Source organism: Sebastes umbrosus, chromosome 2, assembly GCF_015220745.1.
Source record: "Sebastes umbrosus isolate fSebUmb1 chromosome 2, fSebUmb1.pri, whole genome shotgun sequence".
NCBI classification, from domain to species: Eukaryota; Metazoa; Chordata; class Actinopteri; order Perciformes; family Sebastidae; genus Sebastes; species Sebastes umbrosus.
Window position 1 is genome coordinate 32,774,374 of NC_051270.1, and position 18,226 is coordinate 32,792,599.

The 18,226-nt window shown below is 41.0% G+C and overlaps 1 protein-coding gene across 2 annotated transcripts in view; it reads right to left on the reverse strand.

Moving 5' to 3' along the window:
• coro2ba (coronin, actin binding protein, 2Ba) overlaps nucleotides 1-16,801 on the reverse strand; it is a 60,389-nt gene extending 43,588 nt beyond the window's left edge. Inside the window, exons 1-3 of one of the 2 annotated variants that reach the window (XM_037791956.1) lie at nucleotides 16,607-16,801; nucleotides 16,147-16,284; nucleotides 14,195-14,308 (exon numbers count right to left, since the gene is read on the reverse strand). In XM_037791956.1, the coding sequence (XP_037647884.1) occupies nucleotides 14,195-14,209 (15 nt within the window). In that variant the 5' untranslated portion in view covers nucleotides 14,210-14,308; nucleotides 16,147-16,284; nucleotides 16,607-16,801. Of the gene's footprint in view, nucleotides 1-14,194; nucleotides 14,644-16,146; nucleotides 16,285-16,606 lie in introns of those variants that run through there. The other variant, XM_037791940.1, reaches the window with a different exon arrangement.
• Nucleotides 16,802-18,226: the final 1,425 nt, after the last annotated feature.

Consider the following 18,226-nt stretch of genomic DNA (forward strand, 5'->3'; position numbering starts at 1 on the left):
CGGGCTTTCAACTACGGTCGGAGCAAGTGACAAATTATTAATAGTGCGATAGTCCGCTAACCCCGCATGAGGGGTGGTGGATGGGTCAAACAAACACATGACTTTCAACCAGGACACCGGTGTTCGTGTCCCCTGTGAAACTAAAAGTAACGTTGACTTACTTTGTCCCGTCAGTCTTTATTCACGTGACTCGTCAATGTTGTCAGTACCATGAGTCGCTAGTCAGTGTAGTTCAACCACGACCGTTTCCTAACCCTAACGAAGTGGTTGTGTTGCCTACACCTAACTTCCTGTGAAAACGGAAGTTTATTTTGAAAATACAGTATGCAAGTAACGAGCGTATATTGACATGTTGTCCCCGGTCCGTCCAAAAATAACGCAAGAGGGGTACCCCATGCGTCAGTCTCCGATGCTAAGGGGCACTGACCAAGTGGCAGTATTTGACAAGTTGGGAGTGAGAATGTGTTGCTTTTACATGACAGGGAGTAATTTTATTCAACTTTAATGACAAAAATATTATTTAATGGTACTTTATTTTTTTATTTTTCGTTTTGATCCTTATTCAACCTTAATGACAGCCTTTCCTAAACTAACTTTTAGTGGCATAAAACCCAACATTAATTAAAAAAAGTTGTTTTTCTGGCCATTAGGTAAGTTTTTCATGTGTGAATTTAAGAAAATGGAGCATCCAAATCTTTCTGCTGTCACATTATTCATTTTGTTGTGGAGGGATGCAATGAAACAGACAGTTTAAGTGTTTAAGCACATTTCAACCTTAATTACCCATCTTTTATTAGCTTCTATGTGAATCAAATCTTGATCAGGTCTTTTGTGTCTCTCCTTTTCTCTACCTTTTCCTCTGCGTTTTTGACACATCTTACTCTCCTCCTTTCTACTTTATCTCTTTCCACAAACCATCTACATAAATAAATGAACCTGCCACATCATCATCGACCCAGTAAACCCTCTCAACTGCAGTCGGCACCCACGGTGAAGAAGCAAGGGGCTGGAATGCAGACACAGCTGGCTCTCAGCTGGTGAATCCGTCCAGTAAACAAAAACACACTGAGTAAATGCATACAGTAGGTCTAAATGCATTAATGTGGTATCCACAGGATTCCCCCCAGCAGCGGGCTCTGTTGTCCTCTAATCAAAAGTGTATAGATCTTCAAAGTCAACACAAGATTATACAAGTGTTTGCTTAAAGTTTTCTTTTCAATTAGAAAGATGGTTGAAGTAGCTTTCTAATCAAAGGACAATGTCTTTGTAAATTTGCCTCAAGCATGTTCATTTATCTTCTATAGAATTCTGCATGAATGGGCAATTTATCAACATGTTTTATTAATGTCATAAAACAATGTAGTAAAAGTGTTATGAATAGTAATCACAAATGTTAATAATTCCACAAGTAGCAGAGAATACAGTTCATATTTGACGTGACGTGGAGAAGTATGAATTCTAATGTCCAATCTTTTGTAAAGACTCTTTGTTTCTCGCCTCCGTTGTTGAACTGCCTCTTTAGACAGACAGGCATACCCACTGTGTTACCATAGTGACAGCAATGGAAATCCACACAGCTGGAATTAAGATTCTCCAAAAATAAGGACCGATTGACATTTGACGTTTCTCATAAAAAGTATCTGGCAAAAAACTCCGAAGGAAGAATCAGATAGCAGTTCTGTGAAATGAGTTCCAGTATAAATCAAGATGCAGTGTCATGTTGCTGCCAACAGAAAAGGTTTGCGAAACTAATATAAAGTACACTAAATATATCAACATGTAGAACAGTTTAAGATTACTGACATTATTTTGTCTTTATTATCTTTGCAGTTCCTCTGCCTCCTTTCTCCCATTTTGCAATGCTAGTAACTCCTCTGTTGGTCTGAGGAGGTGTAGATGATCAACATGGTGCTTCTTTTCACCTGCCAGCTCACCGGAGCGGTTCTGTTTAAGCTATCTGCCCCAGATCCCATTCCCTCCATAGGACACTCTGACCAACCATTAGGAGTCACTATAGTACAGCAAGAAGAGCACTCCCTTTTACCAACTTCCCACCTATGAACACTCCCAACACAGAAATGGTGAGACACAATTCTGGAAGACTGAACCCAGGTTTCTGCATCACCAGTATCTTTTTTCATGCACCACCTGGCATCTGATCTCTCCAAATGTTTGAACTCATAGACTGTATATAAGAAGTGGACGTAGTTACCGTGATGTCACCCATTGGTTTGTGGACTACAGTTTTGAAGCTTTGAGTTCGTCATTTTGGCCGTCGCCATCTTGGTTTTTGGCCGTTGCAAGTGGTGTTGTGTGCTGTGCCGAGGCTTCGGAGCGTGTGTCCAGTAATCCTAGAAGTTTTCTGTGAAGCGCGTATCGAGGCTTGTATCGTTTTAGACAAATGGCGTCATTAATGACGCCTAAAGCCGAAAGATGGGAAATTATTGTTCCTGAATAAAAAAGAATAGTCTCCCCTCTATCATTTTATATACAGTAGTTATACAATCACATTCACTGCCCTCTGCCCGGTTAAACCACTGCCTCACATCTGTATTATATATGCCTGTTTTACCAATAAGTGGTTTCGTGTGCACATGGAGCCCAGATGAAGCTTCATCTCGCCATCACTAGCCATCGCTAGCCATCGCTAGCAGTCACCATCTTGGTTTTTGCAACCAGAAGTGACACAAGACGGTGGAGCTAAGTACAACCGAATGCTGAATGACTTTTTTAGTCGACCAAAATGTTAGAATTAACTGTCATGAACTGAAAACACACTGTGAAAGGGTTAAAGTTGTAAGATGAAAACACGGACAACTCCCAGACCGGACAACGCCGTGGTAGTGACCTGTCAATCAGAAAGTAGCCACGCCCTAAAGCATCCCCTGCTTTATGGTCTATTTGACTCTAAATGGGACCATAATTTTCTAAATGAACATCATGCTGTATTGAAGAAGACGTGAAACTAGCGATTGAGACCATAAACTCATGTTTACAATGTTTACTGAGGTAATAAATCAAGTGAGAAGCAGGCTCATTTTCTCATAGACTTCTATACAATCAAACTACTTTTTGCAACCAGAGGAGTCGCCCCCTGCTGGCTGTTAGAAACAATGCAAGCCTCACTTATAAGACTGATTGCTCTGGCCAAAGTCATTTAAACAAACTGCTGACACACCAGGCTTTATCTGTGGCTCAGAGCTGACACTTTCACCATTGACTGTAGCCTTTATAAGAGGATTATGTATTTATGGTTCATGTGATCTCCTCATGGGCTCATCGGTTAGTTCAGAACATTGAACCACCATGACTAACTCCCTTTAAAATAAATTTTTATAAGTTTTGTGCATCTCATTTTTAGCAGCATTGAACATCACAGATTGTAGAATGGTTATTAAAATATGTTAAATATAAAAGGAGAGGGAATAGTAGAGACATGTAGTAAGAAAGAAACCACATGAGGAAAGGAAATAAAGGAGGTATTTTCTGTTGCAGAGAGACTAATATCTATATTTATACTGCTATCAGTGCCCAAAGGCAAAATACAGAGCTGAATTTGACCCTGATAAACTCCAATGCGGATGTGTGTGTGTGTGTGTTTGTGTGTGTGTGTGTGTGTGTGTGTGTGTGTGTGTGTGTGTGTGTGTGTGTGTGTGTGTGTGTGCGTGTGTGTGTGTGAGAGAGAGAGAGTGTGGGTGGTAGTATCATCCATCGTGGATGTGCTCTCACTCGTTGCCCCACTCCCCACTCATCGCTCTCTTATGTTCACTCAACTCTCAACTGTCTCATTCAGTGTAGAATACAGTTCTACCTACAGTATAACGCGCACAAAGATAAATTCATAGTCTGTATGTTCAAATGTCTCATGTTTGAACCGGTGCTTTATCAGCATAAGACATCACAGTACATCATACCTGACCACCACACCACGTGTGAGAAATAAACAAATCACAAAACATTAGGCGTCGGCACCAGTGATAGAAAATATCTCAAATGTGAGCTGACATTGCACAAGCATGCAAGAAATGAAAACACAGCAGAGTGTACAGCAGCACTATTGTCAGCCTCATGCCTGGGAATGTGATGTGGGATAAAATTACGTAAGTAGATTCCATGACACTTCATCAAGCCTCCCGACCAGGCGGTGAGAGAATGGACCACCCTGATTCTCACTGCAGTGGCACGGCAATGGCCTGCATAGTTGACATGTATTGACCGCTGCAGCTTCACTAGTGCAACTGTAGTGATACTCAAATGAATTTTAGAGTGCATTCCTTTCTTAGTGTGTCGGTTCACTAAAATGAACAGTTTTAACTAGAAGAGCTCCGTATACTGAGTCATTTCACTTGCTTTGTGACTGCTAAAGGGACTGATTAGTTTCTGGGGTTGATTCCATTTTAATGCAACATGCATCTTATCGCCATTATTCCTATAATCGGTTGTGGTAAATTTCAACTCCAGTAATTTCTGAGATCTGGGAACACGGCAACATCACACATTAGCTACCACTTTATTTAGTGGTGTTAGTGGTGTTTCTGGTATTTCAACACATTCTCATCCCAACTTGTCACATACTGACGCTTTGTCAGAACCCTGTGTCACTTTTCGGTCGCGGTAAACATGCTCAACGTTGTGAATTAAACGAAAACACTTGCTTAGATTTAGGTAACAAAACCACTTTGGTTAGGTTTAGGAAAAAACAATATGATTGGGCTTAAAATTATGATGTTTGTACAGTGAAAATGTGACTTGATGATGTGAACTAGGGACACAAATGAACAGCTGATTGTAGCGTGAAAGTGAAACTTAACGCACGGGAACAAACAGCAGCCTTGTGTTTGTTGGAACCATCCACCTCCCCTCCCGCACGCCCTGTGTGTCTTTTCGCTCTTTAACCTACCTCACCACAGCATTTTCTCTCAACATTTGCTATTTCCATTGATGGGTTTAAATTGTAGTTAATGGAAAGCCCGGTGCGTTTCATACCGGCACTAAAGGGTGCCTTGTGCGGCAGTATCAAACGCCGACGGGCATGACAAAGTTTACACCCTGGGAATGAGAACGGGCTTGGTATTTAATCAACCCTCATTGATATAAATGGGGTGGACAAAACAAAGTATAACATTGAGTTTTCTGATATAAATAACATCCATACAGCTGCTGCAAGCCATCCAATCTGTTTCACTGCACTAGTATTAAGTCTCACTACCAGTTTCTTGCAAAACTGCAAAATTAAATCCAAAATATTTTTCTGCCAAATTCTTGAAGAGACTGAAGCTTCTTTGAATTAAGTTATTGCCTCATCTTTACATTCATTACGTGAATTACAATGAGAAACCATTTCATGGAATATATACGAATTACAGTGCATTACTTTTCGTAGGTATAGCTATGAACGGTGTGTGAGAACAGCCTGCTTGCACATACAAAGTCAAACACCCACCTGTCTCTCAATGCACTTATTCCCTTGGCCCTAGGCCCACAAACAGGAAACACATCCTATGTCCTGACTGCTCAGACAGATTCCATGGGATGTGCATCTAATCTCAGCTGGAGGGGAAAGGGGATGCTAGTAATGGTCACTCTCTCCTGGATCTTTATTTCAGCTGGAGGATATTCACAAATAATTTCACATTTTATTCCCTCCTCTTTTATTTCAGCAACCTCCCAAAGGGGGAATCCAAAAATGAACATTTGTATCCAACAAAAGCCACAACAAAGCTTTCCCCTGTGTACTTTTCGCAATGAATTCAAGTCATACTTTGGTGGGAAAGTCAACTTTTATATGAGAGTCTGGATTGTGTGAATGCATTTACAGTGGAGGAATGATTTATGCAGTGACACAAGGAGAGAAGAGTTTCCCAACTCTTTTGGAAACAGGCTTTTCACACAGATTTGAAAAGTACAGTTTTCACAGACACTCACACACACTTATTGAGCTGGGTATAGGAAGCTTTCTGACAGGCAATGAGCTCATGAGATCTGAATGTCTTCCTGTGGTGAATGCTTTTTCTGTGGCTTTCTCACAACTATTTCCCTTTTCTCACACTTTTGTCTGCCCCCCCTCTTCACACACACACAACTTAGAGTGAATATAAGAAACAAAAAAGCTTAATTCTGGATTTAGGATTCTTAATCTGCTAAACTCTTGTGTTTTTTTCCTACTCCAGGAATAGCAGGTTTTGGGTTGCTAGGTTGGCGATTTAGCTCTCTTTTTGTGTGTCTGTGTGTCGGTGTGTGTGAGAGAGTGTGCGGATAAACATTAACCTTGACAAATGGCCAGTGGTCTAAATCAGACTCGATTAAGAGTTATGGTGGGCGAGGTGCCCTGAGTAAAGAATTTAAGACAGCTTGAGTGTGGATGTGCTTGGATTAGTGTGCACAGCATTTCTACAGGAAATGTTTATTTTCTATTTTGATTGGACAAATAATAAAAGCAGATAGCCACTGTGATTTGTCAGAGCTTTCTTATCTTGAAAGTTATCTTGAATCGTTTTATGCTATGAGGGTCTTAACAGCCTTACATTTAATGGCAGAAGCTGTACCATAAACACCCAACAGAAAATGGCTCTCAGGCGTCTTTCCAACCGCATGTGTGTGCCTGACATCGGAGCAGAGTGGGCCTCCTTCATAATTGGGGTGTTTGCAGATATGTAATTGCAAACACACTCAAAACAGCTGGACTGCTACTTTGAATTATATAGGATTCACGTCAGCATGGTTAAATATAAAGATTTTGCGAGAGAGAAACAAGTGTGTACGTGTGTGTGTGTTTGTGCTTTTATCTTTGTGAGGGTTTCGGAGTTTTAGACCTACAGAGTCAAAGTGAGAACATTTACAGCATCTAGTCTTCAAAATCTTCAAATGTGCAAAAAAGCAAACTTCAGGCATTCATGTGTAGAGGAGCAGGAGTATGTGGACATTGAAACAAACGGTTTTGACATTAGCAGGTCTTCATCAGTGTGCAAATTAAGAGACAACACCTAACTCTACATGTCCACCAGATCCTGCGAGGACGCTAGGGGGCTCACTGCTCCATTCAACTGGCCGCTTGATGAAAAAGTGGCTGCTTCCCTCTGGTGACCTACCCAATCATGGAATGCATCTGATTGGTCCCTGGTTCTCTGCTTGACATTTCAAACAGGAAACATTTAGGGCTGTCAATTGATTAGAATATTTAATCGGGGTTAATCGCATGATTGTCCATAGTTAATCGCGATTAATTGCAAATTAATCGCACATTTTTTATCTGTTCAAAATGTACCTTAAAGAAATAGAGATATAGGTAGATTTGTTAAGTATTTAATACTCTTATCAACATGGGAATAGGCAAATATGCTGCTTTATGCAAATGTCTGTATATATTTATTATTGGCAATCAATCAATAACACAAAACAATGACAAATATTGTCCTGAAACCCTCACAGGTACTGCATTTAGCGTTAAAATGAATTTGTATTAACGCGTTATTATCGCGTTAACGTTGACAGCCTTAGAAAAAGAATGGCGACCTGCTCATAAACTTTCAGCTATTCTGTCTAAACAATCCACCAAAATCTATTTCTGGAAAAATTTGAGGAGAGAAATAGGCTATGCCACTGCTGAATCTTGTTTTATTTTAAAACCACATTGCTTACAGGGTTGGAAATTAGCACCAGCCACCATCCAAATGCTGGTAAATATGCAAGTTCTTTAACAGAAAGCGTTGAGAAAGAAATGCGTGACCTTTTTAGCTTCAGCGTGACCTTTTTATGCAATCATTCAGGGGTCTGTCCTAATTGGGTAAAATTTGCAAAATCTTATTTGAAGGTTAGGCTTTTAGTTTGAGGGTTAAAGTTACAATAGGATTAGGGCGAGGTTAGGGGGGCCGTGCAGATGGTTAAGGTTAGAGTTATGAGCCAGAAAATGAATAAAGTCATGAAGGGTCCTCTCAAGTATAGTAAATACACAGATAAGTATGCGTGTGTGGGTCCGTCCTCTGGGAACAGACAATCATTTATCACCACACGGACTCCCTTTAGTGTTAGCTGGGGAGCATTTTTGCTGGTGTCTAAAGGAACAAAAAGGGATACTCCAAAGGCCAGTCCTCCCCCTCCTCATCTCAGCCACTCCTCTCCTCCCTATGCGTCCCTCTGTCCTTCTCCCCAACCCCCCCCCCCAGCCCTGGCACACTACTCTTTCTGTGGTATCCAACCAAAAACAACTGGACCATTTTAGGGGTTGCCGTGCAAATCACAGCTTTCTAATCAAAGGGGTATTCAAAAGAACAGTCCAAATGGTCTGTGAAACTTTTTCTGTGCCAGCAGCTTGCCGTTATGCTTTAAGTTTAACCGTTTTCTAGATGCACAGAAATTGGTTTGAATCTGAAACAGAGTTCAGTCCTTCTGTGCTTTTTCCCGGCTGGAGGTCGTCGGCAGACGGAGGGTCGAGTGACCTCAGCCTTCTGGAGAGGTCACTTTCTTGAACAGGGAAATCCTGCTGCGGCCATTATGCCTCTCCCTTGAGCCCTGTGGACTGAGCCCAAACTAAAACTGACAGGAAGGTAACTCAGGGCAACGATCAATGCTTGAGCTCTGTTTCCCCCTGTGTTGGTGGAGGACACAAGTGGTCTTTTATTGAACAAACTGAGTAGTTTTACTGTATGGGTTTGTTCTTCCTACTTTTATCTTATGTAAGGGAGCAGCTGTGAGCTGCAGGGTGTCATCGAGCTACTCTGAGATGAAGTCGAACCGTCTTGAGGATGTAGACACACACATTCACACAGTTTCAGGTCAAAAGACAGCTAAAAAACAGGTTTGCTGATATCACAAGATCTCTAATCCTCGATACCGATTTAGTAGTAATGGAAGCTATCCACCCACCTCCACATAATGTGTCTGCCAACTCACATTTGTGACCTCCCACCCACGTCCACACACTTGTGCACGCACAGACACACACACAATCACAAAGCAAATGAGAACAGAGAGTGTCCAGATATAGTAATGATAATCCCATGCTGTGCCCTGATGTGCTAGCTGTGTTGGCAGTTTTCTGCTACGCTGCTGAGAATAGCATGCTGTATGCAGTACTAAGCATTCTCACTTAAGAAAACCCTATTCTCTTAAGTTCATTTTAATATTCTACTCATTTTCACGTCACAGCCAATAGATTTAGAGTATGAATATTCTGCAAATAAGCAAGCTTCAAGTACTGTCAAAGACCATTTTCTATGGAAATTAATGGAAGTAAATGTAAACACACATTCAAGGTGTATTAAAACTGCAAAAAGCAGCATTTTAAGAGTAACACATGCAAAAACACCAGTTTGACCTTTTGAGAAAAAAAAAAAAACGGTCAAAAGTTTTCTGTGGCTAGTTTTTGCAATAAGGGTTTCAGAATATAAATACTGAATAATTCCAGATAGAATAATCATTTGTGGGTCTCATGGACAAATATACATACTATGTACTTTAACTGTAATATCACCAAGTCAAGGGCCTTTGTTGTATCTCATAACCCTCTCTCTTTTACCATTTCCTTTCTGCCTCTCTGTGATGTACTTACAAACAGAGGCAAAATGCTGGAAAAACAAATAAATATTCCTAAAAACATTACCTGTACTTTTGAGTACTTTGTATTTTCATTGAAAACTGTAGCAAGTAGTGCATCATCCATTTCCTTCAGCAGTATTGAAAGTCCCTGTCCCAGCACTGTTGCACCATTGGTATTGTTACACAGACAGAGTTGATTCTGCTCATAAACCTACAGTATAATATAACATCATTTAGGGAATTCAATACCCTCAGGTAGTTTACAAATCATATTATGATGTTCAATTTGAGATGTTATGATATTTGGTAGCAATATCAGGCCCAAAGCAATTACTGCCAATAGACTAAAGTGTTAAAAAGCTAAAGAACTTATGGTCCCGTCTCACAGAGAACTCAGTCCAGTAAGGCCACGTTTGAAAAGCAACGGTCATGGATTTAAACATGCAATGACCTATTTTCACAGTCAGAGGAGTGAATGGTAGTTTCTCTCTCTGTTTGTTGATCTGTCAATCACACATACATTTCAGGACTCACAATATCTCCCAGAGGCTCCCAAACTTTCTTAGACCATGGCACCCCTTCAAGAGCCACCCCCAAATATAACATCAATCATCAATCAATCAATTATTAATGCCACGACCAAGGTCGGTGGTCAAATATGAACACAGATGCTTATCGGTTTTTAACAATTTTAGATATATTATATATTGTATCAATATTAACTATCTATCTATACCCAACTAATATAGGCCCTTTCTCAATCACTCAAAATAAAAGCCAACAGGTGATCTGCAGATTTGCAGAAAATGAATACAATTGAATGCACTAAAATGTTTAATGTATTTCTTTCATTTCTGCAAACTTAAATTTAGCTTCTATTTAAGGTGTACAGGAATAAACAAACAAAAAAAGGTAGCAGCCATTTAATGGGACAGTCTGGGAGAGAGAGCACAACCTGCAGGTCTGACTGCACTGTTTTTCACTAAATGTCCTGATACGATTGTATACTGATTATTTTGGTGTGAAATGTTCATATAGACACGCGCTATACATCACATACATGCTTAGACCCTAAAAAAAGTTCTCAAAGTCCCAATTTAGTGGCATCTCTTGAGAGAAAATCTAATGAGTGAGGTGTACAGCAGCCCAAACATCATGCAATACAGACTGTGTTTTTCTTAGTGTTTGTTCTGATACTGGTATTGGTTGCCAACCTGACGTTTGCTATTTTGCCATAAAATTGGGGGCGGCTGTAGCTCAGTGGATAGAGCGTTTAACCAAGGTTGGTTGTTCAATCCCCGGCTACTACACTGTCTGCATGTCGATGTGTCCTTGAGCGAGACACTGAACCTCAAGTTGCTCCCCGGGCGCTTTACAGCAGCCCACTGCTCCTACAATGCTTAGGATGGGTTAAATGCAGAGGTCAAATGTCATGTATGTACCTGTATGTATATGACGAATGTAATAAAGTTTTAAGTTTATATATGAACATTTGTATATGTGAAATATTTTAATTCTGGTGATGCGTCACCAACATTTTATTTCGCCCTTTGTCTCACTTAAAGGGACTATTTGTAACTTTCAGAAATGCTTGTTAACAGCGACACCTGTGGCCGTTAAGTCAACGAAAGTCAGCGTTGGGTTCGCGCTTGCTCACTCTACATAGACATGAACGAGCATCGCTCAAAACAGTGAGGCGACACACGTCAGCTAAAACCACAATATCACTCTATATTTCAGCTGCTTGGCAGTAATGTTAGCTGACCAGACAAAGGTCTCTCCATGAATCACTGCTGATCCTAGTGTTGGCTTTTCCTGCTTCAGCGTTGGTGCTCTGAAGGTGCGGGGCTTCGCAGCGAGTAACGTTATCGTCTCCCGACCGCAGCCGGAGGAAGCAGGGAAGACACCGGCACCTGGTTGGACACGATAACGTTTCTCGCTGCGGAGCTCCGTCACTTCACAAGACACAGGAAACCTCTGTTGGTCTGGAGGAGCTGCAGCAGTCATTTCTGCACAGACGTCCACTGTATATTCACTAGATATTCTAAAAGCTAAACTAACTCTTCTGCAGTGTGTAGTGAGCGCGCGTTCACGTCTAGAGGTGGAGCGAGACAGCGAGAACGCGCGCGCTGTGTTAGTGAAGGCAGGCAGGCACACAGAGGAGCAGTGACTTCAGCCACACGCGAGCGCGGATGTGTCCCGGCCCGGCACATTTATACGCTTAAAAAGTTACGAACAGTCCCTTTATTGGGTTGTTGATGCTAAATGTTTTACAGCAAAAAAAATCAGCTGACAACCTACTAAAAGAGTACAGACACTTCACTTAGTTTCCAACTACTGAGCTTTTAATTAAGTTTTTGATTAATTGGGTATGCAGATGTACTAATTAGGTTGCGGAGATAATCAAGTGTCAATACTCCTCCTATAAATGCACTAACGTGTGTAATTCTGTGTTGTTTAGTTGAAGTGTTGGTGCTCATAAGCCAACGTGACAAAAAACTAAACTAATCTAAAGAGATGACATTACTGTCACGCTCACGCTATGCTATATCAAATCATTGCAAATCATTGTAAATCTATGCTGTGCTGCTACGAGGTCATGCCAGACCACACACATCTTGATCTGATAATAAGTAGGCATTGCAGGGACTGTCTCTCCAGAATATTGTCAGTCTGTATCAGTGTGCTGAGGGGTAGAAGGCTTTTTAGCCCCGTCAGCATACAGGCTCTCGTCCTGCATCCCTCCCAAGGTGACTTCTCTGCTGTTGGCAGGCATAGCCATGAAAACAGCTCCCTAGACTCTCTCTCTCTCTCTGCTTCTCCCACACACCCATCATCTTTCAGATACCACTGGGTAATGTGCTTCATACCTTCTTTTTTTTTACAGCACGTTTTTGTCTTTCCTTTTTTTTCCTTCACTTCTTCCTCCTCCTCACCTCGTTTCCATAATTGCAGGTATGAATTCAAAATGCAAGCAAAGGCAAAAAAAATCACGTGTGTATTCATTAAAATTCTCTTCAATACCTTTGGCCTTGTCTACAGTCCAATTTAGGCTTTGGCTCAGTGCCAACACACAAGCACCTGACCTTTTCCTCTTTTCAGTTCTCGTAGTGGAGAACGTCCACCTACGCAGCAGCACACACACCTCCCACACAATCTCTCACACACACACACACACAGAAAGGAAAATTGTACTTTCAGAGCGTCCGTCTGTGAATTTGTACTGCAGGCTGGAAACACAAAACTACGCCATTCTGCATTAACAGAACTTTTGTGTGCAACTTGCAGGTGTGTGACCATAAGTGTGAGTAAATAGGCCATTGTCCTGTGTCTACAGTAGGTCATCTATTTTGGTCCAGGTTAATTCTCTACATGGGAGTAGGTGTGCTAATTTCCTCTCTCTGTGTCTCTTCCCGTTTCCTCTCTCTCTTTGTCGGTCTCTCTCTCGCTCCGTTAATTGATTAAGAGGATTTAACCGGCTGCCGCAGCGTTAAGCAGACTACGACCACCAACACACACTTGGGTGCACATAAACAGTCAACCAAGCAGGCTGACACACCTACTTTAAGATCAGCTTGAGACTGTTGAAACACACACACATATTTGTTGCTGTCAGTTGAGAGGACACTGCATTTACTTGTATCTACTCCCAGAAAACTTACCATAATATCAACCATATTGCTATATACAGTACCTAACCGCAACACATACCCTAAAATTTAGTGGTTTGCCTTGTGGGAATCTGCTTTACTTCCCCATAACGTGACTGAACAGTTTGTACATTTTTTCATGTGATGCTTCTGTCCAAAGTGATGTGCAAATGAGGCACAAACCAAGCCACAGTAGATCTCTGGAAAGCCACGATATGACTGAAGCTTACTGACACTGCCAAATTCCGAAAGTTATGTTTTCATGTGAAGCACTTGGAAATCCTCTGCAAGCAAGAATTTGCATATCATAATGGTAATCTTTCTGTTAATTAGTATTATAAATCACCATTTGTCAAAGCCCCCATCGGGCTTTAGGTGATACTGTACACTTTGCTCCCTGCAGCTGCTAGCAAACAAAACACCAAACCTGCTTAGCAGCTCTCACATTCTTACTGAAAGAGAAATGAACAAAACACCTTAAACAAGCAAACATGCCAAAAATTATCACTAAAACACTACATCTCTCAACAATCCTGCACATATAGTATGATAACGGAGTTTGAAAGGCAGTCTTATACAAAATGAAAGCACCTAAAAGACACAGTTTAGTCTTCAAATGTCAGGTGTGATGTTGAATTTCTTCTCTGAATACCAAGTCTCATCTAAATAAAGTTTATACATCTCCTACACTGATAAAAAAAACAACAATTTCCTCATACCCAGAATGAATTGTTGCCGGCCTGTAATACGCTGCAGATTAGAGAATGTAATCACAGAATTTGATTTTGGTCTCATCATAACCGGACTGCATTTCTAATGGGAACACACATTAACACACATCCCTCAGGCAACTCCAACACTACTCACAAACTCATCTCCTCCACAGACAAACACACACACACACACACACACACACGAGAATAACACCCTTAAATAACCTTCACAGCCCAATCCAACCCCAAATCACTGGTGACATCCTGAAAGTTGCCCCCCATCCAGAGCGGTCTTACCTTTGTGACAGTCATGCAGAATCAGTGGGTGAGGAGCAGGCCAGTGTCCCCTTCAAGCAGAGAGCAACGCCGCAGGAGTGGCAGAGTGATGAGGAGGAGAGGAGGGCAGCTCTGCTGAATATGCAGAGAGAGAAAAGAGGAGGGGACAGACAGGTTAGTGTGTCTGGCTCACTAAATACGAAAGGGCTGATTGCTGCTGCAGTGAAGTAATGGCTGGCAGCCGGCGTGCGGTTGGTTACTACAACAGGGAAAAGCTCCCCGCTAGGATACACCACTCCCTCCCTCCTTCCTCCTCCCTCCGCAAACACACACACACACACACTGATGATGCACACAAAGTCTGGCTGCCCTGCTCTCTCACTCTCTGTCGCTCGCAATATGATTAGTGATGGGCTAATACAGCTTATTGATGAGCAGTCAGGCAGGGCTGCAGGAGGAGGCGGGAGCAGTGCTGCCTGGGACAGGAGAGGAGAGGACTGCAGAAACAGAGACAGGAGGGAGGGAGGGAGGGAGGGAGTTGGATGCTGTGTCGCAGTCTGCTACTTAGGCATGGAGCTGGCTGCACGTCATCCGGTGTGTATGGATGTGTGTGTGAGTGTCACAGGCATTGATGGGAGGACACAAGAATATTTTAGATTTTTGCCCCAAGTTATGTCCAAACTACACTGAGTCTAGTTATTTCTATAAGTGAAAACATTATAGAGACGTACACATATACACATGGACACACAAAAGAATACACATGGTAAAAGTTGTAAAGCTGTACTTATGAGGACACTCTTTGACTATGTTCATCTCCTTAGCTTTCACCCAATCAATCAATCCATCAATCAATCATTTAAATCAATGCCTCCAATGAAACAGGGATTAAAATCAGTTATTAAAGCTTTTGTTTTACACACATGAGTTTTGTCTGAGTTAGGGCTGCAACCAACTTTCATTGTCAATTATTTTCTTAATTAATCAAATAGTTGTTTGGTCTATAACATGTAAGAAAATGGTGAAAAATGTTCCCAAGACGACGTCCTCAAATGTCTTGTTTTGTCCACAACTCAAAGATATTCAGTTTACTGTCATAGGAGTGAAGCAACCAGAACATATTCACATTTAAGAAGCTGGTATCAGAGAATTTAGACTTACTCAAAGCGATGAATTGTTTATTAAAATAGTTGCCAATTAATTTAATAGTTGAACACAATTAATTGCAATGAACATGTTTGTTTTGATTTTGCATACATTTGCTTTTTGGTGATATACTGTATATCCCTACCAGAAAATATTCTTATTAATGTCATGATATTAATTGCAGCCCAAGATACACCCCCTAAACTTGATGCAAATGCAATCTGAAACTTAAAAACTTAAAACTTTATTAGAATCATCACATATATACACAGGTACATAAATGAAATCTGACATCTGTATTTAACCCACCCTAAGCATTTCTTTAGAAGCAAACTATAATGCACTTACAGTATGTCCTAACTCTTTGCCTTCTAATCTTAAATTTAAAATGTTGTCTTAAAGTCTTGAATCCAAATTAATTTATTAATCCTGCGAAGAGAAAGGACACGAGTATAGAAGCACAAAGGCACCCACCCACACTCAGAGAGTAACACATCTTTGTCATACTAATTGTGTAAATAGAGGGATGCTAGAGACAGGCCAAGATTCCAACGCAGTTACCATGGCTGAACTTCCCATAGCTGTGTGAGACTCTTCTCTAGTGGCTGCAGCCCACAATACTGGCTTTGTTTTGTGCAGCTACATGCACGCACTATGTGTATGTTTGTGTGTGCACTGTAAGTGTCTGCACATGCTGGAGTAAAAGGTCACAAAGACAGACAAAGACAGAAGGGATCCATACTGAATGACAGTATGAATGATAGAAATAATCCATTGCAGGCAGGTCATTATGGTTTTCTGTGTTACTGTGGTTATATCAAACTCACCCATATTTTCAGTCAGCGGTCACTTCGCTCCTCAATCTCAGTCTTTAGGAGCTTCATCTGAGGCCCCACTCTCAGCATTTCCTGTCTAGAACAATAGCATTTCCTGTGTCTGTGTGCATGGGTGGGGGTCTTCAACATCTGTATGAGAAAATGATCTGGATTACAATACTGTCACCAAAGTTGGGCTATGATAGTACAGTACTTAGTTGTGCACATTGGGCATGTATTATTGCTTGCCAAAGCTTAAATAGTAATATGGCAGGTTGTACTTCTTTATAAGCAGCACCTACTATGGAGGATTAATGTGTTTGTGTTACAATAAGTGCATTGACAATCCCAGACTCACTTATTTCTTAAAAGCATTTTCATTACAACATTAAGTAGTTTGGCATTTCAGCCCATTTAAAAGAAGAGAACATAAGTAAGTTATTCATTTTTATAACCCGAGTGTGAAACTTACATGTTGTGCCATAGCACTGACCCATTGAAGTTTAATTCTTCAGGGTGTTTGAAGTGCGTAATGTTTCCAATTTACAGCATAAAAAAGTGTGGGAGGAACAGACATCATCCAGTGGGTGGAGGTGGCAAATACAGGGACCTGCAGACCAGTAAGAGACATCATGTCACACATGTTTCACCAGATGTCTACGTGATCCTTCAAAGAAACCGGAGGCGGGGGGAGAAAACTTTAAAACATTCATAGAGAAAGTCAACATGTATTTATATCAACAACGTTTCTTTTTTATAAATGGAATAAGAAACAACAGTGGTCACTGTCTGGCTTGGCTGTATGCTTTAAATCCATGATTCCTTTCTGTTCCAGTGAATTATGGAGAGTCTGTTTTGAATTAGGAATTTAATTTCCTTGTTGTTTCCTATTCTGACTGTCTGACAGTTGTAACCTGGGGGAATCCACCATATTTAATAGTTTGCTGCCATCATGTGGTAAAGTCATATTATTACCTCAAAGTGCTTTGGCTCAGGTATTCCCAATGTATTTGAAGTTTTCCTTCTTTTATCTAAACATATGTAAAAAAAATTGTTTGTCCCCGTCACCATAAATTACCTTAATCTGTGAGGACAGCCACTTCCTGAAGCCAGCCTGCTACCTCAACACACAGCACTTTATTTATTTATTTATTTAACCTTGATTCAGTCCTGGTAACTGGTGCTCCTTTTAAATGTAGCTTCTACTGGTGTATTGTGTTTTAATGTGAATGTCTTTTAATGGGCTTCAATGTGTCCTGTCTAGATGTAATATGTCATTCAAATGTGCCCTTTTAATAGCAGTTTTTGCACATTTGAACCAAAGACAGAGGTCTGCCTTTTGTATGCAAAAAGCAGATAAAGTATTTTCTATTCAATTCTATTTAACAAGACGAAAATACCTTGTGAGAAAATTTAAACTACAACTTGACACCCCAAAGCAGGAAGCCCCCACAGCCCTCAACTCCTAACAGGCACAGGCAGCCACCAACACACAGCACAGCAGGTGAATTAGGATCAACTTTGCACACATCATGGGAGAAACACTGCACCCTAATGGAGCACAATAGACAGTTTTCACAGCAGACATTATTACTTGTCATAGCAAGAACAACACAGGTGATAGTTATAACGTTTTAACGATGAGTCAGTTCCATCAAGTGTCTAGTAAGTTATTCCAGTGCAACAGTAGGCACACTACCAGGACCTCCACTACAGGAAGTGGAATGCAGCTCTCATTAATATCATTTTCTACACCTGTGCTTTTCCTACTGTGGACCACTCCAAACTGTAGCAGGTCACAATGTCTTCACTACGGTATCATACAACAGGATTTCATAAATTAGGTAACAGAAAAAACACATTATTTGTTATTCCCCAATAAACCTGGAAGACTTGTGTAATTGCACTGCATCTAGCTTCTTAATAAAAATACTAAATTTCAAATTAGCCCAGCGGCTAGCAGCTAACTGTGCTAACAGCAACAGTGCTGTTTTATATCTACTGACAGACCTAACAGTGTTTACCTGGGGGGAACCAGAGGGTGGGAGACGAGCGTTGTTTTATATCTGTGGTTTATACTCCAGAAAGGCCT